Source organism: Macaca thibetana, chromosome X, assembly GCF_024542745.1.
Source record: "Macaca thibetana thibetana isolate TM-01 chromosome X, ASM2454274v1, whole genome shotgun sequence".
Classification (NCBI taxonomy): Eukaryota; Metazoa; Chordata; class Mammalia; order Primates; family Cercopithecidae; genus Macaca; species Macaca thibetana.
Window position 1 is genome coordinate 18672216 of NC_065598.1, and position 20870 is coordinate 18693085.

General features: G+C 38.6%; 2 protein-coding genes across 2 annotated transcripts in view; one reads left to right on the plus strand and one right to left on the minus strand.

Moving 5' to 3' along the window:
• Nucleotides 1-20870, plus strand: part of PDHA1 (pyruvate dehydrogenase E1 subunit alpha 1) — a 563563-nt gene that overhangs the window by 232543 nt on the left and 310150 nt on the right. The gene's annotated exons all lie outside the window — the stretch shown is intronic.
• ADGRG2 (adhesion G protein-coupled receptor G2) overlaps nt 1-20870 on the minus strand; it is a 134732-nt gene that overhangs the window by 35474 nt on the left and 78388 nt on the right. The window contains exons 4-11 of the mRNA XM_050776623.1: nt 14052-14087; nt 11438-11485; nt 11316-11339; nt 9773-9808; nt 7424-7465; nt 4800-4853; nt 1969-2024; nt 1007-1062 (exon numbers count right to left, since the gene is read on the minus strand). Coding sequence (XP_050632580.1) covers nt 1007-1062; nt 1969-2024; nt 4800-4853; nt 7424-7465; nt 9773-9808; nt 11316-11339; nt 11438-11485; nt 14052-14087 — 352 coding nt within the window. The remainder of the gene's footprint in view (nt 1-1006; nt 1063-1968; nt 2025-4799; nt 4854-7423; nt 7466-9772; nt 9809-11315; nt 11340-11437; nt 11486-14051; nt 14088-20870) is intronic.

Sequence of the window (20870 nt, forward strand, 5' to 3'; positions counted from 1 at the left end):
AAAAGTGAGATATAAATTATGATTGGACAATTTTGTTATTCATGAGGCTACTACAACCTCAGGCAGTTTCTTCTGGCAGAGGGTCAGAGGGAAAGCTGGCCCCAGGCAAAAATTTCTGAGAGGGGCAGGCCACTTACCCTGGGGACCCTGTGCCTCTGATTTCTTCCTCACCCTGTCTCCCACTGACCTGGTCCTGCCCTCTCTGGCCCTCTCCAACGCTGCCTTCCCTTCCTCACAACTCCCCCTTAGGAAATTCTCTCATTCCTCTCCTCCAATCGCACTCCAACCACGCTTTCATTTCTTCAAAGTGGCAGAGCTTCACATGAAGTTGGGATGAGAGGAATCTAGTAAAAGAATTCACTCAAAGGCGGTAGTTCTCAAACAGGGATGAATTCTTTAACTAGATTCCCGAGTAGCTGGGATTACAGGCGCCCGCCACCATGCCCAGCTAATTTTTGTATTTTTAGTAGAGATGGGGTTTCACCATATTTGCCAGGCTGGTCTTGAACTCCTGACTTCAGGTGATCCACCTGCCTTGGCCTCCCAAAGTGCTGGGATTACAGGGGTGAGCCACTGCACCTGGGCAAGGGGCATCTGTTTGTAATGCATTTCTCATTGTCTGTGCTTGTCCTTGTAAGCCTGGGTCTACTTAACAAAGACTTTTCTCTGACTTATGAATCACTGATGCTTCATGAAAGCATCAACAAATCATATATTTGGAGTCCCACCTTGGACTCCTCTTTCAACCATGCTGGATACCAAATCATTAAAACTCAAATGCTAATTCAAATGAAGCTGTTATATAACTTCAGAGCATCAACGATCCTCATGGGGATAATAGTTGATGTGATTATGGTTAATCTGCAAGGAAGTTAAGAATCAGTTGGCTCTATAACCTTTGGGCTGGTCTCTTTCCCATTCTCAGTTTTCAATAGCAAATATGACTCAAAAAGTATCCTTCCGTAGTTGATGTCTGAAGTTTCAAATCCAATGGCAGATTACTCACTTTAATTCACTTAGAGACAGGACTCCAGTTAAGGTGCCATTTGTTATATGTTGATTCTGTTAGAAGCACAAAATCATTAAGAATATAACAAACACTGTTTTTTCACTCTCTAACAATAAGTTGTTCTTCAGTTTTATCAGCCACTCAAATAACTATACCCCAAAGACTGAATCCTAAATGCAAGGAACATTGTCATTTTAATGATCAAGTTGCAGTTTTATAAAAAAGGGAGGGCAAAAAGTGGTTCTCAAAAGTTAATCCGTATTGGCTGAGCCTGTTTTTGTTTTATGTTTTCTTTAAAAAATATTCTAAGTCAGCAACTCTGATGTGCTGATTTCTGTCTTTCTTCATTTCAAGAGTTCCCCTCAAAGAACACTATTAACACTGTTGTCACAAAAGGTCCTGGATCTAAGTTAACAGACCCCAATGTAAAAAGGAAAACTTGATAGCAGCCATCGCTGTATTTCTAGCAACCAGTTCATTGCCTGGCACATAGTAGGTACTCAGAAATAGTCATTGAATGAATGAACCACATTTGGCTGGGATCCTCTGAACCAATCTAGGGTTTGGGAAGGTTGATACCACTGCATCAGAATCCCCCATGGGGCGAAGAGAATCACATTCACAATATTATTCTTAGATTCAATACATATATTTCTTGTTGCTAGGAGTTTCTAATATAATTTAAAATTTTAACTGGCAGTAGAACTGCATCATCTTAACATTCTTATTCAGCAGCAAGCCTATTGAAAACTAAAATATAGTTATTAACAAAATACCATGATTATTATGAATTAAAGCCCTCTCTACAAAGCTAGGGACTCAATTAACATATTTTATTTAAATTTGGTCATAACAATAAATATACCAAATATCATAAATAATCTGAACCTCAAACAAATGTTTAAATACATGTGAATTTGCCTTTTAAGATTGCAGTAAGAAAAATCTTTAAAACTTACCTGGGGAATGGTGCTTTCTCTATCATATTGAAACATGATCTCACCTCTAAAAAATGCTAAAAATAAAATTTCAAAAAGATATTTGAGACTTGTATCTTCATAGCTTGAGGATTAATACCACATACAAAAAGATTATCAAATTATAAGGTTTCATCAAATTGTTTTTATTCACAGTTACTCTGTCAGTAAGTTACTCAACTATTATCAACGTAATTTTCAGAAAATATGAACTGTAAATTTTATGTGGGAATTCAGAAAGAGAAAACTTGCCCCCTTGTTAAGAAATTTTATTCCTGGGGCCTTTGACTCTATCTGGAAACAAATAAAATAGAGACTCCTAAACAGAAAGACATGGTGTGCACTTCATAATCTATATGCAGGGGTGTCCAATCTTTTGGCTTCCCTGGGCCACATTGAAAGAAGAATTGTCTTGGGCCACATATAAAATACACTAACGACGACAACTGATGAGCTAAAAAAAAAAAAAAAAAAAAAAAAAAAAAGGCCATGCATAAATCTCATAATGTTTTATGAAAGTTTACGAGTTTGTGTTGGGCCACATTCAAAGCTGTCCTGGGCCCCATGTGGCCCATGGGCCGCGGTTGAACAAGCTTGATCTATAGGAACCCCAAACTGGCCTTGTGAGCAATAGGGCAAGGATATCACATAAACTAGAGCCAGAGCTCAGCCAATGTTTTTGGTGATTGAGCAAGTAGTCAATATTTGAGGGTTTGCAGGCCATATGGTCTATGTTATAACTACCCAACTCTGCCATTGTAGCGTGAAAGCAGCCATAGACAATACATAAATGAACAGGCATGGGCTGTGTTCCAATAAAACTTTATTTACAAAAACAGGCCATATTTGGACTATGGCTGATAGTTTGCCAACCCCTGAGCTAGAAGGCCTCCTCTTCTCATCATCTTTTATTGTACCCCAAAGTACAACAACTGATTCCTGCTTAAAAATGGCCAAGAAAGCACTAGACCAGTGTTTGACATGATCTATTTCAGCAACTCTTCTACTGAGAACCTCAGTTTCCACATAGCGATACTGAAATTTCAATTCATACAGTATGTAATTATTAAAAGATATTTGATATCTGCATAGAATTACTTATCCATTTTTTTAAATCTTAGCTTTTAAATGATTATTTAAATTGTGTGTTTGTGTACGTGTGTGCCAACACCCACAACATCTCTGCCTCACATTCTTATTGAATGAATGTTGAGTTTCATAAACGTGCTGGGAGCACAGTGGTAGCAGAGCAACCAGGAAGCCACCACCTTCTGACTGTCAGCCTGACTCTTGGTCAGCTCCCATTTTCTTCGTCAGCCTCCATTTTCCTTAATGAACCCAGATTGGAACCTGCAAGAAGTGAAGGTTTCTAGTTTCTGGCAGGGTACCATGGGGTTTCTGGTGCCAAAAACCCTGATGAGGTTGTTTTCACCGACACTAAAACCAATTGTCAATTCGGTCCCTTAATTGGGGAAAACATTACTCCAACCAGCTTTCTGGCATCTGCTATTCAAGATGACCAGTTTTTTTTTTTAAACTACATGTTCAATTTTCAAACAGTTATCAAACATCATGTAGACACAACACTGAACTAGACATTAGTCACCAGCCCAAAACATAAATGAAGCACGAAAATAATGACATTATGGGGAATTCGGTAAACGGAAGACTCAGAGAGTAGGGAGAGAAGGAGGAGGAAAAGAGAAGAGGGTTATACGATATACGAAAATGAAATGTATCCAACACTTTGTTTTCTTTAATCAAAACCAGCTAATATTTTCCTCCTATATTCTACCTAGAATGTAGTATCAGCAGAAAAATAAGCAAATCTTGTATTCACACAATAGAAAGTGTTTATGAAACATTTTTTTAATAGGATGTTTTCTTGTTTTCTAATTTATCCAACCTTATTTTACTTGAAATTGTTACCTATGTTTTTCACACAAATTATTAAACTGTTAAAAGGAATGGAATAAAGAAAACATTCCTGTAATGATTGCTTATTACTATAATCACAATAAGACTTTCATATCATAAAATACCTAGTTAACTTCCTCTTCTCACTTCTCATGATCTCTGGCCAATTCTGACCTGCCACACCATATTTTTCTGTTTTTCATATTTGTTTTCATTGGTTTTAACAAGAAAGGGAGCCCAGGGAGCCAAACCAAGGTGAGAAAAGTTGTTGTTTTATTCCGTCTGGCCCATGGCAGAAGGGAAAATATTCCCATTTCAAGAATAGCATGTTCTCAAGAGATTTCCATCTCAATTTTTAAAAATAGCAAATGGTCTTAGTTAGAGATGGCAAAATACACTATGGACACTGCTGGAATTAGCATCCACTTAAACTAGGTGTACATGAGTTTTCAACATTCAACAGGCTGATCTGTTTATTCTTAGCAAGACGTTATCCTGTTTCTAAGCTCTAATACTTAAGGCCCTATGGAAAAGCTTGACAGATTTCTATATAAGAAGTGACTTTCAATAATTATTAATGTCTTTATTAATTATGTTCATGAATTAATTCTAAGGGTATTAGTTATGGATTTAAAACTATAATGAAAAATATTTATTATAGAGCTTTATGTCTCATATTAAGGAAGTTAATCCATCTTCTCACTAGGCAACGGGAAGATAATTTCAGCCAGATATAAAATTTGTTTTGTTTTTATTAGGGACTCCTAGTAGCCAGGTGGCATGAAAAGAAGCAGATCCAAGAGGCACATACCACATACTCAAAAGAAAAGAAAGCAAACCATTTATCTCTATGGAGGAAATTTATCTGGTAATGTATAATGTACACAAGAACTAACCTGAGTCATTGCAAATAGATGACAAATTGCAGATATTTCTCTGGAGTTTGACGCCTGCAAAGAAAACACAACCCAGCCGGTTAAGCATGTCAATGCCTGTGTTTATGTGCTGCAATGTCAAGAGAATTCATAAATGTAGGCATCAAATGTGGACCAGCAATATTATAAGCTGGATTTAATTGGCTGGATGAATTCCACAAAGACTAAAGAAATGAGTTTTCATTTGTTGGTTGGTCAGCTATGGAACTTAATTCTTTACTAATCTTTAGTATGTCAATATCTGACCCTCAACTCCTCCCTAAAATTTTTGTCTCCTTCCCAATTAATCCCTCTCCTGTTCAGTATAAACAGAGCACCATGAACACAAACCAAGTAGAGACTTTAAATGGATGGCCCTTAATCATAGATCCTCCTTCTTTTCCTAGGTAGGAGAGTCTATGAACACTCTAATGTTAATCCTAGCTCTTTATGCAAATGTATGTATGAAATAACATTAATGTCATAATATTGTTTCATGGGCAAATCTACAAAATTCAAAACATATTTGCTGAGCATTAACCATATTCTACAGGCTTTGGGAGTTTCCAGATATAGATCCTGCCCTCAAGGAGCTTACAATCTAGTGGATGATACTAGCCAGTAAATAAAAGCATTTTTAAATTTATGTATTAGTGAGGGCAAAATGGAGTGATGACCAGGACAACAGACCACACAGGCATACAAAGGAGACAGAGATGACTGGGAGATAAAATGAGCATCAGAACCAAAACTTTATACGTATTAACCTGAGAAACACTTTCTCCTTTGGTGAGAGGAGAAGTATATCTCTTCTTCAATTTGAAAAGAACTCAAGGTTTACTTCTCTAAAAAGCCTTCCTTTATTAATTGCATCCTTTTGGCAAAGCATCAGAGATCCATAGTACATGGGAGGAGCAAATGCTGATAATGTATTAAACCAACTGCCAAGGGAAAAACTTGTTATATTAAGAAATATTTATGTCTCCTTGTTAGGTCTTGTTTGGTCAGAATTATGTATGCAATGCTCAATTGCTAGTTTCTTTCCATTGCACATTAGGAATCCTTAGTTCATTTCTATGAGAAAACTAGTTTGGGTACAAATTAAAATTATAATTTGAGTTAGTGCATGTGATATGGTTTCTACTAGTGTGATTTATTGATATATAGGCATCATGCTTTAGCGAAGACGCCTATAGCTATGAGTTTTGATTTTGTGAGCAAATTAAATTTAGGTACCCCAAATTACCAGATCTGTAGATTTTTATATTGTTCCAAAGCAGTGTTACCCACACCAAAAGAGAAAGATTTCATTTCTTATTCTGTCTATAAGCAAATATACTTGCTTATAGATAGAACTCACTGTAACATATATACTATGCAAATATAGAATGTATAGATTCTATAATGGGTAGTTATGCTTTAAATGTCCTTTAAACCATTGCTGTATTACTTACTAAACTTTTCATTCGATCATCTATCTTTTTCTAAATTTTAGCTGCACCTCCATTTCCAGTGATGTGTGTCTTCTTGCTGCTCATTCATACTGATAATTTGTTTTTCCTATTGCTAGGGTTCTCATCTGTAATCTCCTTTATGTACATGGCCACAGGTCATTCCTTAAATCATGAGTGAGAAAACTTTCTAAAGGGTCAGATAGTAAATATTTAAGCTTTGTGGTCGTGTGGTCTCTGTTGCAACTACTCATGTTTTATGCAGCAGAAAAATAGCTATACAGAATATGTAAGCAAAGGGGCATAGTAGTGTTCCAATAAAACTTTATTCACAAAAACAGGCAGTGAGCCTGATTTGGCCCATTGGTGATAGTTTGCCAACCCCTACTTGAAATCAAGCCTTTGTCAAGCATGTCTTGTGTGTGTAGTCTTGTATCAGAAACTTAAAAAGTACACATTTTCTTGGATTTAAAAAGAATTTGGCCAGGTGCAGTGACTCAGGCCTGTAATCTTAGCACTCTGGGAGGCTGAGGCAGGCAGATCACTTGAGCCCAAGAGTCTGAGACCAGCCCGGGCAATGTGGCAAAATCCTGTTTCTACAAAAAATACAAAAATTTTTTGTATTTTTGATGGCACAAGCCTGCAGTCCCAGCTACTCAGGAGGCGGAGGTGGGAGGATCGCCTGAGCCAAGGAGGTTGAGGCTGCAGTGAGCTATGATTGTGCCACTGCACTGTAACCTGGGCCACTGAGTGAGACCTTGTCTCAGGAAAAACAAAATTTGAGGTTCATTCCTCTAACTTTTTCATTAATTGTATCTCCCTCTACTCCTATGCCTCTTAACCATGTCAGTAATACTTGTATAATCATTGCCTTTATCTGCATGCATGTTCATGTTAGTTATCTATTTGTTTGCCTTGTCTCCACCCATAGACTAGAAGATTCTTGAGGGCGGGCTCTGTGTCTGATCATTATTATATAGCCCCAAACACCTAGAACAATTTCAGGTACCCAGTGCATACACATCTATTCATTAAGATCAGATTTTATCTTGAAAAGATTGGAAAAAAGAGAAAGAAATTATAAACACCAGCCATTTGTTTAATTTTACTTTAGTTATAAAAAAAGAAAGTCTTGATATTGATAATAAGTCATACCTGATGCATTGAAGGTTTTTACTATAGTGATTTTAGTTTTTTCTGCAAAGAAACAACTTAAATATTAGAGAATAATTGTTGCTTGTTTTTTAAAAACAATTTGCCATGAGTATCATTTTAGTGAAGTGCTAAAAAAAAAAAGTCACACTGTTGACACCTTTAAGACACTATCAGTCATCTCAGCAACAGAATGAACAGGAACCGCATCCACGGATCCTATAGCATTGGCACAGGGTGAGTCTGGGAGTTGGAGTTCCATGTTTACACAGTTAGATCACACCCATTACATATCCCACTGCTTGTGTAATTCTACTTTAGTTTCCATGCACTGCTGCAAGACAAATGATGTGCACTTACACTTCAGATATGTAGAATTAAGCCACTATCGGGACCTTCAGTTGATAGATTGTAGAGAGCAGGAGATTCAGAATAAAAATTAATGTGAAACAGTACACATGGGATGTAAAGTATTGCTATTATACAATCAAGTGTCTTCCTTTAGGAGTTAACATAATACTATCCCCATTGTATCGATGGAGAATGCTATTCTCAGAGAAGTCGAGATCATCCACCTATATACAGTCACATAACATGCCCACAGCTAGGCCGGGCGCGGTGGCTCAAGCCTGTAATCCCAGCACTTTGGGAGGCCGAGACGGGCGGATCACGAGGTCAGGAGATCGAGACCATCCCGGTTAACACGGTGAAACCCCGTCTCTACTAAAAAATACAAAAAAAAAAAAACTAGCCGGCCGAGGTGGCGGACGCCTGTAGTCCCAGCTACTCGGGAGGTGGAGGCAGGAGAATGGCGTGAACCCGGGAGGCGGAGCTTGCAGTGAGCTGAGATCCGGCCACTGCACTCCAGCCTGGGTGACAGCGCGAGACTCCGTCTCAAAAAAAAAAAAAAAAAAAAAACATGCCCACAGCAGAACCAGGACTGTTCAAAGTGCGTGACTCACAGGCAAATATTAACATGCCCCAAAGGAGCAAACTTTAGAAATGTCTTCCAAACACATTTTGGGGACAGAGCTCATGGTTCATTCCCCAGATGATGGAGAACTGGGTACAGAAATCTTTGCTATAAAAATGGCCAATGGAAAGAGGCTGTGTTCAGGGCATAGATTTGCATCGAAGCTCTGTCACCTAGGGTGAATGGGCAAATTCTGAAGAAAAGGCCAAGCTCAGAGATTGGAGACACTCTTAAGAATGATGATGTTATCCTGGCAGAAACTCATCAGTAACAAAGACACACAAATGAGGTTTCTGAAACTGTCAGGTTTCAATGTGTGGCCCATGAGCAATGGTGGGTGGTAATTATGAAGGCTGATAGCATTTCACATTGTCATTAAGAATCTTTTAAATATATTATTTTGTTTGCCCTGACAGTTTCCTTTTCAGAGCAAACAAAATACAACTGTGAAATGAACTTCTGGTTTTGGTAACTAAAGTGCTCTGGGGTAAAAATGTTTAACTTCACTAATAATCATGAATGAAAAATAAAACCTAAGAGTTGAGAGAAAGATTTAATAATATATGATACAGTCTCAGCAAAGGTACAGTGACACAGACATTCGCATCCACTGCAGACAGGAATGTCGCTGGGCACAACCTTTCTAGAAGGTAACTGAGCAGTAGTATCAAGGGTCTTACAATAGTCTTACTGCTGACCCTTAGAATGCAATCCTTGCATATTGTAATCCCTGGAATGTATCCTACAGAAATAAGAAATGAATGCAAAGATGTTGGCACCAGAATGTTCGTTGCAATAACTTCTATTAAAAAGATAGAAACAACTTTAAAGTTCAACATATGGTACAAAATGGAATATTATCAAGTCATAATAGTAAGGGACACTGGAAGATACTTCTAATGTAATATTAAGTCAAAAGGGCAAGATACAAAAATCTATGTAAATTATGACTATTTTGCAAAGGATATAAGAGTATATGTATATAAATAGATGTATAAATGATACTGAATGGACATAGACCAAATTGTTAACAGTCATAGTCTTAGGAAAGTAACATTAAAGAAGATTTGTGTTTTCTTCTTTGTATTTCTCTACATTCTCCATTTTTATGAGCTAGTATGTATCACTATTATAATCACAAAAATAATACATGCTATTTTAAATGGAGTGCTATGGCTATCGTTTGGAGGTTTGGGAGTGTGGTGACAGAATTATAGTTCAATGTCAAAGTAAAAGGGGTCATAAATCAGTGGTTGAAGGCACAGGAAAGAGGGCAAGGAGACAAAAGAAAACTCTTTAGTAACCCATTAGACCGCACAAGCAAGAAACTCAAGAGGCTGCAGAAGAAGCTATTACATTTAGAAATCACTTGATATTACCTGTTTTGTTTAAAGGGGGTAAGCTTAAAGAAACATCTGAAATAAAATTATAAAAATTAGCATAACTACTGGCATGGTTTATAAACATGTGTGTTTTCCAAGGTTCCTTAAACATTTCCCTTTTCCCCAAATCTGGGAGAAGTTAGTTTTGCAAAAGCCAACTGACACTACTAAATGTTTTTGCTACCCATCGTCTCATTACTCCATTCTCCAACCCCTGGAGACAATTCCTGAGCAAATGTTCATTGATTCAAATGCAAGTTACATGTCTAAACACTTAGCAACACTTCCGTAACCATTAGATTTGAATAAACTCATCTATGTTGTTTACTATTTTGTCCCTTTTTTTTCTATTATAATGAAAGTCCCTAAGGGATATGATATTTCCAACATTAATACTGATTTTAACATATAGACCTGTGGATGTATAATACATTTTTACCAGCGGTACATTCTTATAAAGCAATTTAAAATAATTCTAGTTTAAATTTGGAGTAAATGACCATTATATTCGACTAACTTTTAAGAAAATCTCATTTGGATCCTGTTTGATTTAAAATCCAATTTAAAATCTATTCTATTGGCATTTTTTAAAATCCAAATCATTCTAGAATTTATCATTCTGGATGAAATTTTAGGAAAAAACCAAAAGGCATTTATTACATGATCATACTTAAAACACGGTACACACACACACACACACACACACACACACACAGTGGGATCCAAAAACTGCACCAAAGCTAAATTGAAGATATTATTTTCACTGTGAGAGGTAACTGCACATAAAAATGATAACATCCGTCCCTTCCCATTGGGCCAAATATGAATTTAAACCAGTTTCAATTAGTATGAGCTGCATCTATGATTGTTTAGTTCCTTAACCACCAACCACATGGTGAGATTTGATTTTAACCAAGGGCTTGTGAAAAGTGTTGGGGTTTCATCACAATAAGATGGAAGGAAGGCTGTCTACCCATTCTGTTCACTTATTGGAGGGAACAGAATGTACCGCTCTGCCCCCATGCTTTGAATACAGCCCACTTCTTTGCCCTTTTCTCTAGCATGATGGGGAAGCCATTTTTTTTCCATTTCATACTATTTAAAAATTGATCAAATCATCTGTAAAAAGGCTATCTTTGAACATGCTGTGCCTCCAAATCCATGCTGAATCATATTGAATTACTGGATGTGCTTTTCACATTTAAACAATCTGTCATGTAAAACTTGTTGGCATTGTGTTGGACAGCAAAGGAATGGAGAATTCAAAATGTGATCGATATTTCTTTTCTTTTTAAGCTAACAATTAGAGTGGTGGACGGCTCTCTTCCCTCCATGACTGTAAGAATGTTATCATTTAACCAGAAAGTTTAGGTCACTCTCCAGGGTTGACAAGTTTTGTTTTGGGTTTTTGTTTTGGGTTATTTGAAACTACTCGATGTATTCAGAAATAATTTAGAAATGGAAACCTTCAACACCATTCATTACACTTATATTCATATTAAAGGTTATCAATTTTCACTTGCTTCAGAAAAATTCTTACCATTGAGGCTTGTTGTTTCAACCTCTTTTTGTCCCGAGGAGAAAAACAATACAAAGATATAATTAAAACAAAACTTTAACAAATTGGACTAAATCTAGGTTTATATTTTTTCAAAATCTTGCCTGGAGTACCACTGGAGGAGGGGGCAAAACTGACAACAGATAATTTAGCTGCAGGAGAAAAAAAAAAATTAAATAAATACTTTGAAACAATTATTTGTCAAATTTTAAAGAATTAAAACTTTTGAGATATAATTATGAAAAGAAGTAGAAAACACACTAGCAGACCAAGATGTAGTTAAATCTGCATGTCCCATAAGCGCTCAGTGAGTATAAAATTTAATCAGAGAATTGTAGAAAAAGAACCCAAGATGAGTGAACCTGAGACCCCTGACCACAAAGCTTGCTAACTACTTATGGAATATTATAGAAATAAGATTAGGAACCAGACCAAAATACAAGAAATACTACTTTAAAATTTTTTCAGCCAGAGCATTCTAGAAAACATTTTAAATATCTTGCTGAATTACAATCATGAAATATATTGGCACGCTGGTGCCATTCTGTTATAATGATGCCTAGCAAATCTTCCCACAGCAAATTTAGGATTAAAAAAATTGCTACCACTCAATACTGTACTACCTAACCAGATTTCCTGGCAAGTTATTTTAAAATATGGCTGCTATTAAGGCAATTAATCAAGTGATAAATTTCCTGTGGAATGACTCCACTTAAGCTAAGAAGTCAATCTACTACATACATTTTACATATTTAAATATTTAAAAGATCCAATGGCTTGACCTCTACCTAAACATGGGAAAAGCAAACACAAACATTTTATAACTAAAGTGAGTTTTGCAGTAGGGAGCCTGATTTTCAGCTGGTATGGACAAAATTTGGGTGCGTCAAGGCACTTTGGCTGGCCTGTTTTAGACTGCTCATGTGTTGGCTGAAACACACACAAATGGTCTGTCCATATTATTGTTTCCATATTTTGTCATTTACTACATTTATTTATTTCTTAAATTACCAAGGATATTTCTTGAGAAGTAAGACAGTTCCTGAGCAATAAGATTCAAAGCGTAGATACAGAATCCTTTTTGCTCTTGGGACAGAACAAAATAATTGGCCACAACTAGTTTTTAAGGAATGACTATTAATTCTTGTGAATGTTGATGAATGACGACACTGTGCAAAGAAGAGACCGCTGGGCATGGCTGCCCATCCATCCCTTGATGCTACACTGGCTCTTACCTTCCAGTGTGCACTGCTCTCTCCCAGGGCACCTAGAACCCAGGCTGTGACTAGACCCAGTGTGTCCCCCCAGAGCCCCATTCCCTATTCTATGCAAACAAGGTTTTGCAGATATCACCATGATTCAGTTTGCTGAGGACTATTCTGCTGGAAGAAAAATATAGTGGTTCATTGTGCCCTAGAAGCTTAACAACTAGGAGGCAAATTGGCGAGATCAAAAGAGCTTGGACTTTGGAGGCCTGCAGTCCTGGGTTTGAATCTTTGCTCCATTACTCAAAAACTTATAAAAATAATAGTTACTACTTACCAAGGGTTTACACTGTGCCTGGCACATGTGTTATCTCATTCCATCTTCACAACTACCCCACGAGCAGGTACTATTATTCTCCCCAATTTACAGGAGAGGAAACTGAGGCATGGAACGGTTAAAGGAAGTAGCCCAAAACCACACAGCTAGCAATGAAGGCAGGAAGGTGGTGGCCAAATTACAACTCCAGTCGTCTGGCTCCAGAGAATGTGTGAACATGAGCATGTTTTATCCTCCCCAAGCCCCAGTTTTCTCATCTATAACACGAATATTTCCTATGCTGCAAGATTGAGAGGAGAACGAGGAGATGTCTGAAGACTTCCAGATACATAGCAGTGCATGAGAAGTACAGCTATTGTGATTAATTGGATTTAAATAATGAATCAATAACAGTAGAAGCTCATTTGCACACAACTATAGAAAGAACATGAGTTGACTCACTCCCCATCATAAAAGATTGTTCTAGAATAGATGGTGTACCCGAAAGAGTACAGAAGTAGGAGTCAGAGAAGCCATGTGCTGCCTCTGTGTGACATGGAGCTATGTGATCTTAGAGGAGTTCCTCAGCCACTCCAGGCTGCATTATCTCATCAACTAAGGGACAGGGCTGGGTCTCTTTATCCCTAAGGTCCCATTCCAGCTAGCAGTCTCGAGTTCGGGTTCTGTTCCAGGCTCCTGCCAATCTGGGTTCTAATGTATTTGCCTTCCCATTCTAGTGAGTGCTAAGCCCTTAGAATCCTAGTGAAACATATCCTTTTGGTGGAGGTACTGAGGGTGTATATTTAAGTGAACATCTCATCTCCTCCCTTAAATGTAAAAACATCTGGCATGTTTATGTTCCTGATACTCTTCAAGAGACTTGTGAACTAGAATACTAAAAATAACTGATGAACTTAAGTAATCACTGTAATGAAAACTAGCAATTTAGTCTCCTGTGATTTGTTGCCTGGCTTTGTCCAGCAATATGGATGGATCAATATGGCTGTCCTCCGGTCTACGCTGGCTATTGATTTTTCAGGAGTAGGCTTAATGACCTAATTAAGCTTCTTGGAGGAAAATAATTTTGTTGTACCTGACTACATGCCATGTTTCATAGAGAACTTATAGAATAATATTTTCCTGAAATTCCCCGTTTTCCTGAAATTCCCCAGAGTTCTAAAAAAAAAAAAAACTTACCAGGTGGTGGTGACAAACTGGAATTATCAGTATCTTCTGTTGAGGAAAAGAGGTGATTCAGAATTAGTTTCATGAGGACTAAAATCAATACAATTATATTAAGGATTTTTTGTCAAATAAGTAGGTTTTAGCTACTCATGTCACTAAAAAAAAGTATGTGAATGTTTATCAGCCTCACTACTGTAACAATTTTACTATCCCTGTGTACTCCATCCCATCATGTTATAAACCTCAAATGTGCACAGTAAAATTTATTTTTAAAAATAAGATAAAATTAGTTTAATTTATGCACACATTTGTAGGAGATTAACATCTTTAATGGAAGTGAACGTAAGCTGAATTACAAATAGCTACCAAAAGAGGGCAGTATGTTAATTTACTATTATTTTCAACAGCCTAATCAATCCTTTTTAATTCTCTACAGAGACCTATCTTTGGTGAGGCAATCTTTCCAATTTTGAACTGTTGGTGGTGCTTCATCTATTTTGTCATATAATGGTTTAGCTAATTTCAAACTGAAAATGATGACTAAGAACGTCAGCTGTTGGATAATATTCCTAAAAATGTATAAAAGTAAACGTGTATGTTTGCATAACTTAAACTTCCGTTAACTGTGCTGCTTTTGAACACAGACGTTGTATCTAGTCAGCCATTTTTTTCTTATGAGTTAAGCTAGATCAGACGTCTCTGGGTTTATAAACTACAAGAGCTGCTGAGTTATTTATTTGGGGAAAGTGCTCAGATCCCTTAAAAGAAAAGTAATTCTATATTTCTGTCTATGAAAATAATACATACTTATTGGAGAAACTTTAGAAATGACAGATAAGCAAGAAGAAGAAAATAAAAACCATCTATACTTTTGCCACTCAGAGAAAAATGACATTAACATGTTGGTGTATATTACTCTTTCTATGTGTGTATATATATGTACATATATACAGATACATGCATATGTTTATATGTGTATATATGTATGTATATGTATAAGGATTATATCACACAAATATATTTATAACTTGATTTTTCTTATGACAATATATCCTGAATGTCATTCTGTATCATCAAACAGTTTTCCACAACACCATCTATGATGGCTGAATAGCACTTCAATTGTTGTATGTACCATTTATCTATATAACACATTTCCTCTTAATGGGCATTTTGGTGTGTATGATTTTTCATGATTACAAACAATGCTGCAATAAGTCCTTTGGGCTAAATTTTTACATACATATGTGGCTATTTCTTTCAGAAATTCCATAAATATTGTTTGCAAAATGCCCTAGAGAAAACTTGGACCAATTTACACTACCCTTTGGGAGTGATACATCCCCAAACACTGACCCACATGGGGTGTTATCTTATACATGAAAAAAAATTAATTACAAAGGGATAATTATTTTCACAATGATATCTTGAGATATAATTAATAGGAAAGAGTAAGTATGTTTGCAAACTAACAATGAACAGTGAAACATACCTGGTAGCCTCCAGGAGCCTATTTTCTTGAAATGATGGTAGGGTACTGATTGTTTTCTGGGATAATTAAAATCATAGTTCTGCTTGAAAGCAGGACTGAATAAGTGCCCAAGTTCCCCAATTACCCTGCAGCCAACAAGGCAAAAGTAGGCAAGTGGCTAGGTGCTTTGGTGCCCTAATTTAATTGGAGTTACTTCTTCCTTAGTCTCTGTTCTTCATATCTCTCATGTTACTTTAATATTCCACTAATCAGAGTCTGTTGAGTTAGCTTTTAAAGGGTTAATTTTGTTTTTGAGACAGGGTCTCACTTTGTTGCCCAGGCTGGAGTGCAGTGGTGCAATTGTGGCTCACTGCAGCCTCGGACCTCCCAGGCTCAAGTGATCCTCCCACCTCAGCCTCTTGAGTAGCTGGGGACCATAGGTATGCACCACCACACCTAGCTAATTATTTTATTTTATTTTTTGTAGAGACGGGGGTCTCACTATGTTGCCAGGGCTGGTCTTGAACTCCTGAGGCTCAAGCACCCACCTCGGCCTCCCAAAGTGCTGGGATTACAGGTGTGAGCCACCATGCCCAGCCTGAAAGGGTTAATTTAAAAAATATATTTTGGAGCACTTAAGGGGTTATCAGTCATTCACATCTTAGTATGAGTTCATTTGAATTGGGTGAATTCATCTGATCATCTAGCAAAGGGCTACCACACTGGGCAACGTGGGAAAGCCCTGGGTAAAATCAATATTCAATATGGACTACCCTCAGAATGACACCTGTCAGTGTGGGCAGGTAAAGTGACGAAGGGCAGGCACCTGGCAAAGGCAGGCAGCAAGATGAAGGCACCTGGGAAGAGTTAGGTACCAGAGAAGAGGGATGGAGAGTGACGTCGAGGGGCAACAGAGGCTAACATTGCTTCACTGACAATTTTGCCCAGTGGATGGCCATAGTTCCAACCTTCTCCACTGCCAAATCTGTTGACCAGAGCTGTGTACACACAGGGGGCTGATTTGCATTTCACCTCTTTCTTACTTATTAGAAAAAAATGGGCAACTCAAGCGTAAGAGAAGAGCCAGAGCAGAGAAGTAAGTTTTTCTGGAAACTCACAAAACTGGTCCACCATCTCTGAGTTTGATAGGCGTGGGCTTATAATCAAGAGCTGAAACTTGATCAAAATGTAGACGAGGCTGGGCGCAGTGGCTCACATCTATAATCCCAGCACTTTAGGAGGCCGAGGCAGGAGGATTGCTTAAGGCCAGGAGTTCGAGACCAGCCTGGCCAACATGGAGAAACGCCATCTCTACTAAAAACACAGAAATTAGCCAGGCATGGTGGTGCACATCTGTGATCCCAGCTACCTGGGAGGCTGAGACATGAGAATTGCTTGAACCCAGGAGGCAGAGGTTGCAGTGAGCTGAGATCACACCACTGCACTCCAGCCTGGGCGACAGAGCCAGACTCTGTTTCAAAAAAAAAAAAAAAAAAAAGTAGATGAGGGGTTGGACCGTCTCTTTCATCAAGAAACGTACAGGGCTCTCAGTAACTCCCAACAGGAAAGACGGCGCTCTACTTTGATGAAGGGAGGGAATCTAGTAAATTAAAGCTAGATATTTTTAAATGATTCTTCTCTGCTTTTTTCTTTTGGCATTTCTTTTTCCTTTAGGAACCCAGCTACTCAGTGACTAACATGTATTCACTTTTTCTGTCTCTCATTATGATGCTCCACCTCACTCCTGGTCCAACCTAGAGGTATCCCCCCAGGACTTACACTTCCCTGAGGATCAGCTTATGTTTCTCTTGGGCCCTTTCCTAACTCACTTCCCATTTGTTAGAACTTAAAGAGGTGGTCGTCATATCCAGTGAGTCATATATTTGAGCTCCATGCCACTCTTAGGAGACAAAACATTTCCATTGTTAAAAAGATTCATAAACAAAGAAAGGAAAAACATTTAAAATTTTCAGATTTTCCTTTGGAACCTACAAAGAGCCAATTTTCAAGCATTATTCATTTATGGAAGTCTCAATTTAAGTCAATAAATAAAATTATGGTGCTGTGTCTATAAAATTTACTCAGTATGACTCCCTAGTGATTTTTTTTTTTTTAAACAAAGTCCATATATTCCAATTAGGATGAGTAGGAGTTTGGCTTAGAATGGAAGCCAAATGGAGCCAGACGAACTGGAAACTTAAGAAACTGGCCCCATTGATGGAGTCTCTTTCCCTGCATCCCCTCCCAGGCACTTTTTTTTTTTCAGTTATTGCCACTACCTTCCAAACTCTAATCCCACATGGCCAAGTATGGTTTGAGCACTGCCATGTGAATGTCTTGCTGTCATTGCTTCTCCAACTTGGTATATCCAAGAACTCATCCCTCATCACCCCACATCATTTCCACATTTGATCAGTTCCTGAACTCAATAGTACTGCCAGTAACACCAGCCAAACATTGAAGTTGAAAACTTCGGTACCAGTTTGCTGTTGCTGCTGTACCATTAACTTAGTGGCTTCAAACACAAAATTGTTATCTTAGAGTTCTGCAGGTCAGACGTCCAGTAGGAGTCTCACCAGATTAAAATCAATGCTGCCGATGATGCTAGGCCACATTCTTTTCTGGAAACTCCAGGGGAGAATCCATTTCCTGCTTATTCAGGATAAGCAGAATTCAGATCCTTGTGGTTGTAGGACCAAGGTCCTCATTTTCTTGCTAGCAATAAATTGAGGGCCATCCTTCAATTCCCAGAGTCTATAAGCCCTCCACATTTCTTGGCTCATGCCCCATTCCTCCATCTTCAAAGTCAGCCATGATGGGACAGGGCCAGGTCTTTCTCAGGTGGCATCACTCTGACTCCTCTTCACTTTTAAGAGCTATTAGGCCCACCCAAGTAGTCCACGATAATCTCATGGTCTTTCATTTTAATCACACCTGCAAATTTCCTTTTGCTATGTAAGGTAACGTATTTACAGGTTCCAGGGATTTTAAGATGTGGACATCTTTGGGGAGCCATTAGTCTTTCCACCATACTCAGAAACCCAGTTTCCTAAATTATGGAGAATGAGTTGCAAGGAACCATCCTTCAAGAGAGAAAATCCTACAGGGGTCAAGTGAAGAGCTCAGAAACAAAGAGTTACTTTTAACAGTAGAGTCGAGTCTACAAACCAAGATGCTAACTCTCTGGCCATTGCTCCTGACTCCTTCCCATCCCCAACTCCCACCTCCATATCCAGTCATTGCATCCCAGGCAGTCTTCTCATTGTAGCACGGGACTGTTGCAAGGATTCTCAAAGAGAGAATGTACATGGCATAACAGGAATAGCAAAAACTGATCCATGCTTCCTGTGATCCAGGCTTACCACATGAAGGACTTCAAACACACTTTATTATTTAATCAGTCAACAACTTTGCAAATGTGATGAACACTGAGGATCCTCAGATGGATCGATTATCCTGGATTACCTGGGTGGGCCCAATCTAGTCCATGAGTTCTTAAAAGTGGAAGAGGAAGGCAGAAGAGTGGGTCAGAGTTATGCCACGAGAAGGACTCCTCGACCCTGAAGAGGTAGGTGATATCATTAACATCATTCCTTGTTAGTGCTTGAGAAACTGAGGCTGGGTGAGGTTTAGAAACTTGTTCAAGGCCCCACAGATCATTGCTTGTAGACCTCAGATTTGAACGAAGACAGTTTGACTTCTGAGCCTAACCTCTGAGGCTCTACTCTATCCCAGTTCCAATGATAAACTCTGTAGACCATAAACGAATACAGAAATGTGGGGTATTATTATTATTATTATTATTATTATTATTATTATTTTGAGACAGAGTCTCGCTCTGTCACCCAGGCCAGAGTGCAGTGGCTTGATCTCGACTCACTGCAAGCTCCTCCTCCTGGGTTCAAGCGATTCTCCTGCCTCAGTCTCCCGAGTAGCTTGGATTACAGGCACCTGCCACCACGCCTGGCTAATTTTTGTATTTTTAGTAGAGATGGGGTTTCACCGTGTTGGCCAGGCTGGTCTCGAACTCCTGACCTTAAGTGATCTGCCTGCCTTGGCCTTCCAAAGTGCTGCGATTACAGGTGTGAGCCACCGTGCCTGGCCGTAGGGTATTATTATTAATCTTCCTTAATCTCGCTCTCGTCTGTCCCTTCTCCCCATGTTCACTGCCCTCTTCCATACCCAGACCATCATTGCCTCATACCCGGATGAAAAATTAGAACCCTAGAACCTTCTAATTGGAAGGAATCCTAACATTCTTTGCATCCTATTTCTTCCCCCATACAGTAATCCATCCACCAATTGTACACCCACAGTCTCAATTCAGCCTCCAAACAAGTTTTATCTTGTCTACATAGTGGGAATTATGCTGGAGTTTTTTGTTATTATTATCCTTTTAGTGACAGGGTCTTGCTCTGTTGCCCAGGCTGGAGTGCAGTGGCACAATCATAGCTCACTGCAGCCTACCACTCATGGGCTCAAGGGATCCTCCCACATCAGCCTCCTGAGTAGCTGGGGCTATAGGCATATACCACTACACCTGGCTATTTAAAAAATTTTTTTTCAGAAATGATGGGGTCAAACTCCTGGGCTCAAGTGATCCTCCTGCCTTAGCCTCCTGAGTAGCTGGGACTACAGAGGTGTGGCACCATGCCCAGCTCCAAGTTACTGAAAATTTGAATTACTCACCAACATTTAAAAATCAGGAAATTTCAAATAAAATTCCAATTTTTCACCTTGCTTTACAAAATTGTAAGTTTTGGGAGATGACCCCTTTATGTTGGCTCCCTGGCCCTCTAAAGCATGCCCTGGTTACAAAAGCTGATGGAGCTGGCTCTCTCCTCTTTATATCTTCAAGTATTCATTGACTACACCCTTCATTCACTTGGCATTTGGACAGATGTCATCTAACTTTTCCACTGTGTGCCTTGTTTACCCAACTAGATGCTAAGCTGCTTGATGCTTTATTTATTACCTTCCAGGAATCTAGTCCAGTGTCTTGTTTGTGGTTGATGTCCTAAAATATTTTTGCAATGGCTAAAGAAATCCTTAAGAAATCTCCATCAGTCAGAGATCAGTCGGGAACCCATGACAGGTAGTTCAAGAGCAGAAATATAACACAGGGAAATGGTGCAACGATGAAGAACTGGAGCAATCCAAAGGTGAGTAACAGCAGGAAGATGCTGGAAGAGCAAAGGAGGGAGGTAATATTACCAGATACCGATGAACAGAGCCATGAGGCAGGAGTTCAGGCCAAGGGATGTTGAAGGGGGTCTGTCCAGTGAGACTGGAATCACGGAAGAGACACAGTCCCCATTAGAGATGCCAGCCAAACCGAGAGAGGGGGAGAAATACCCTGA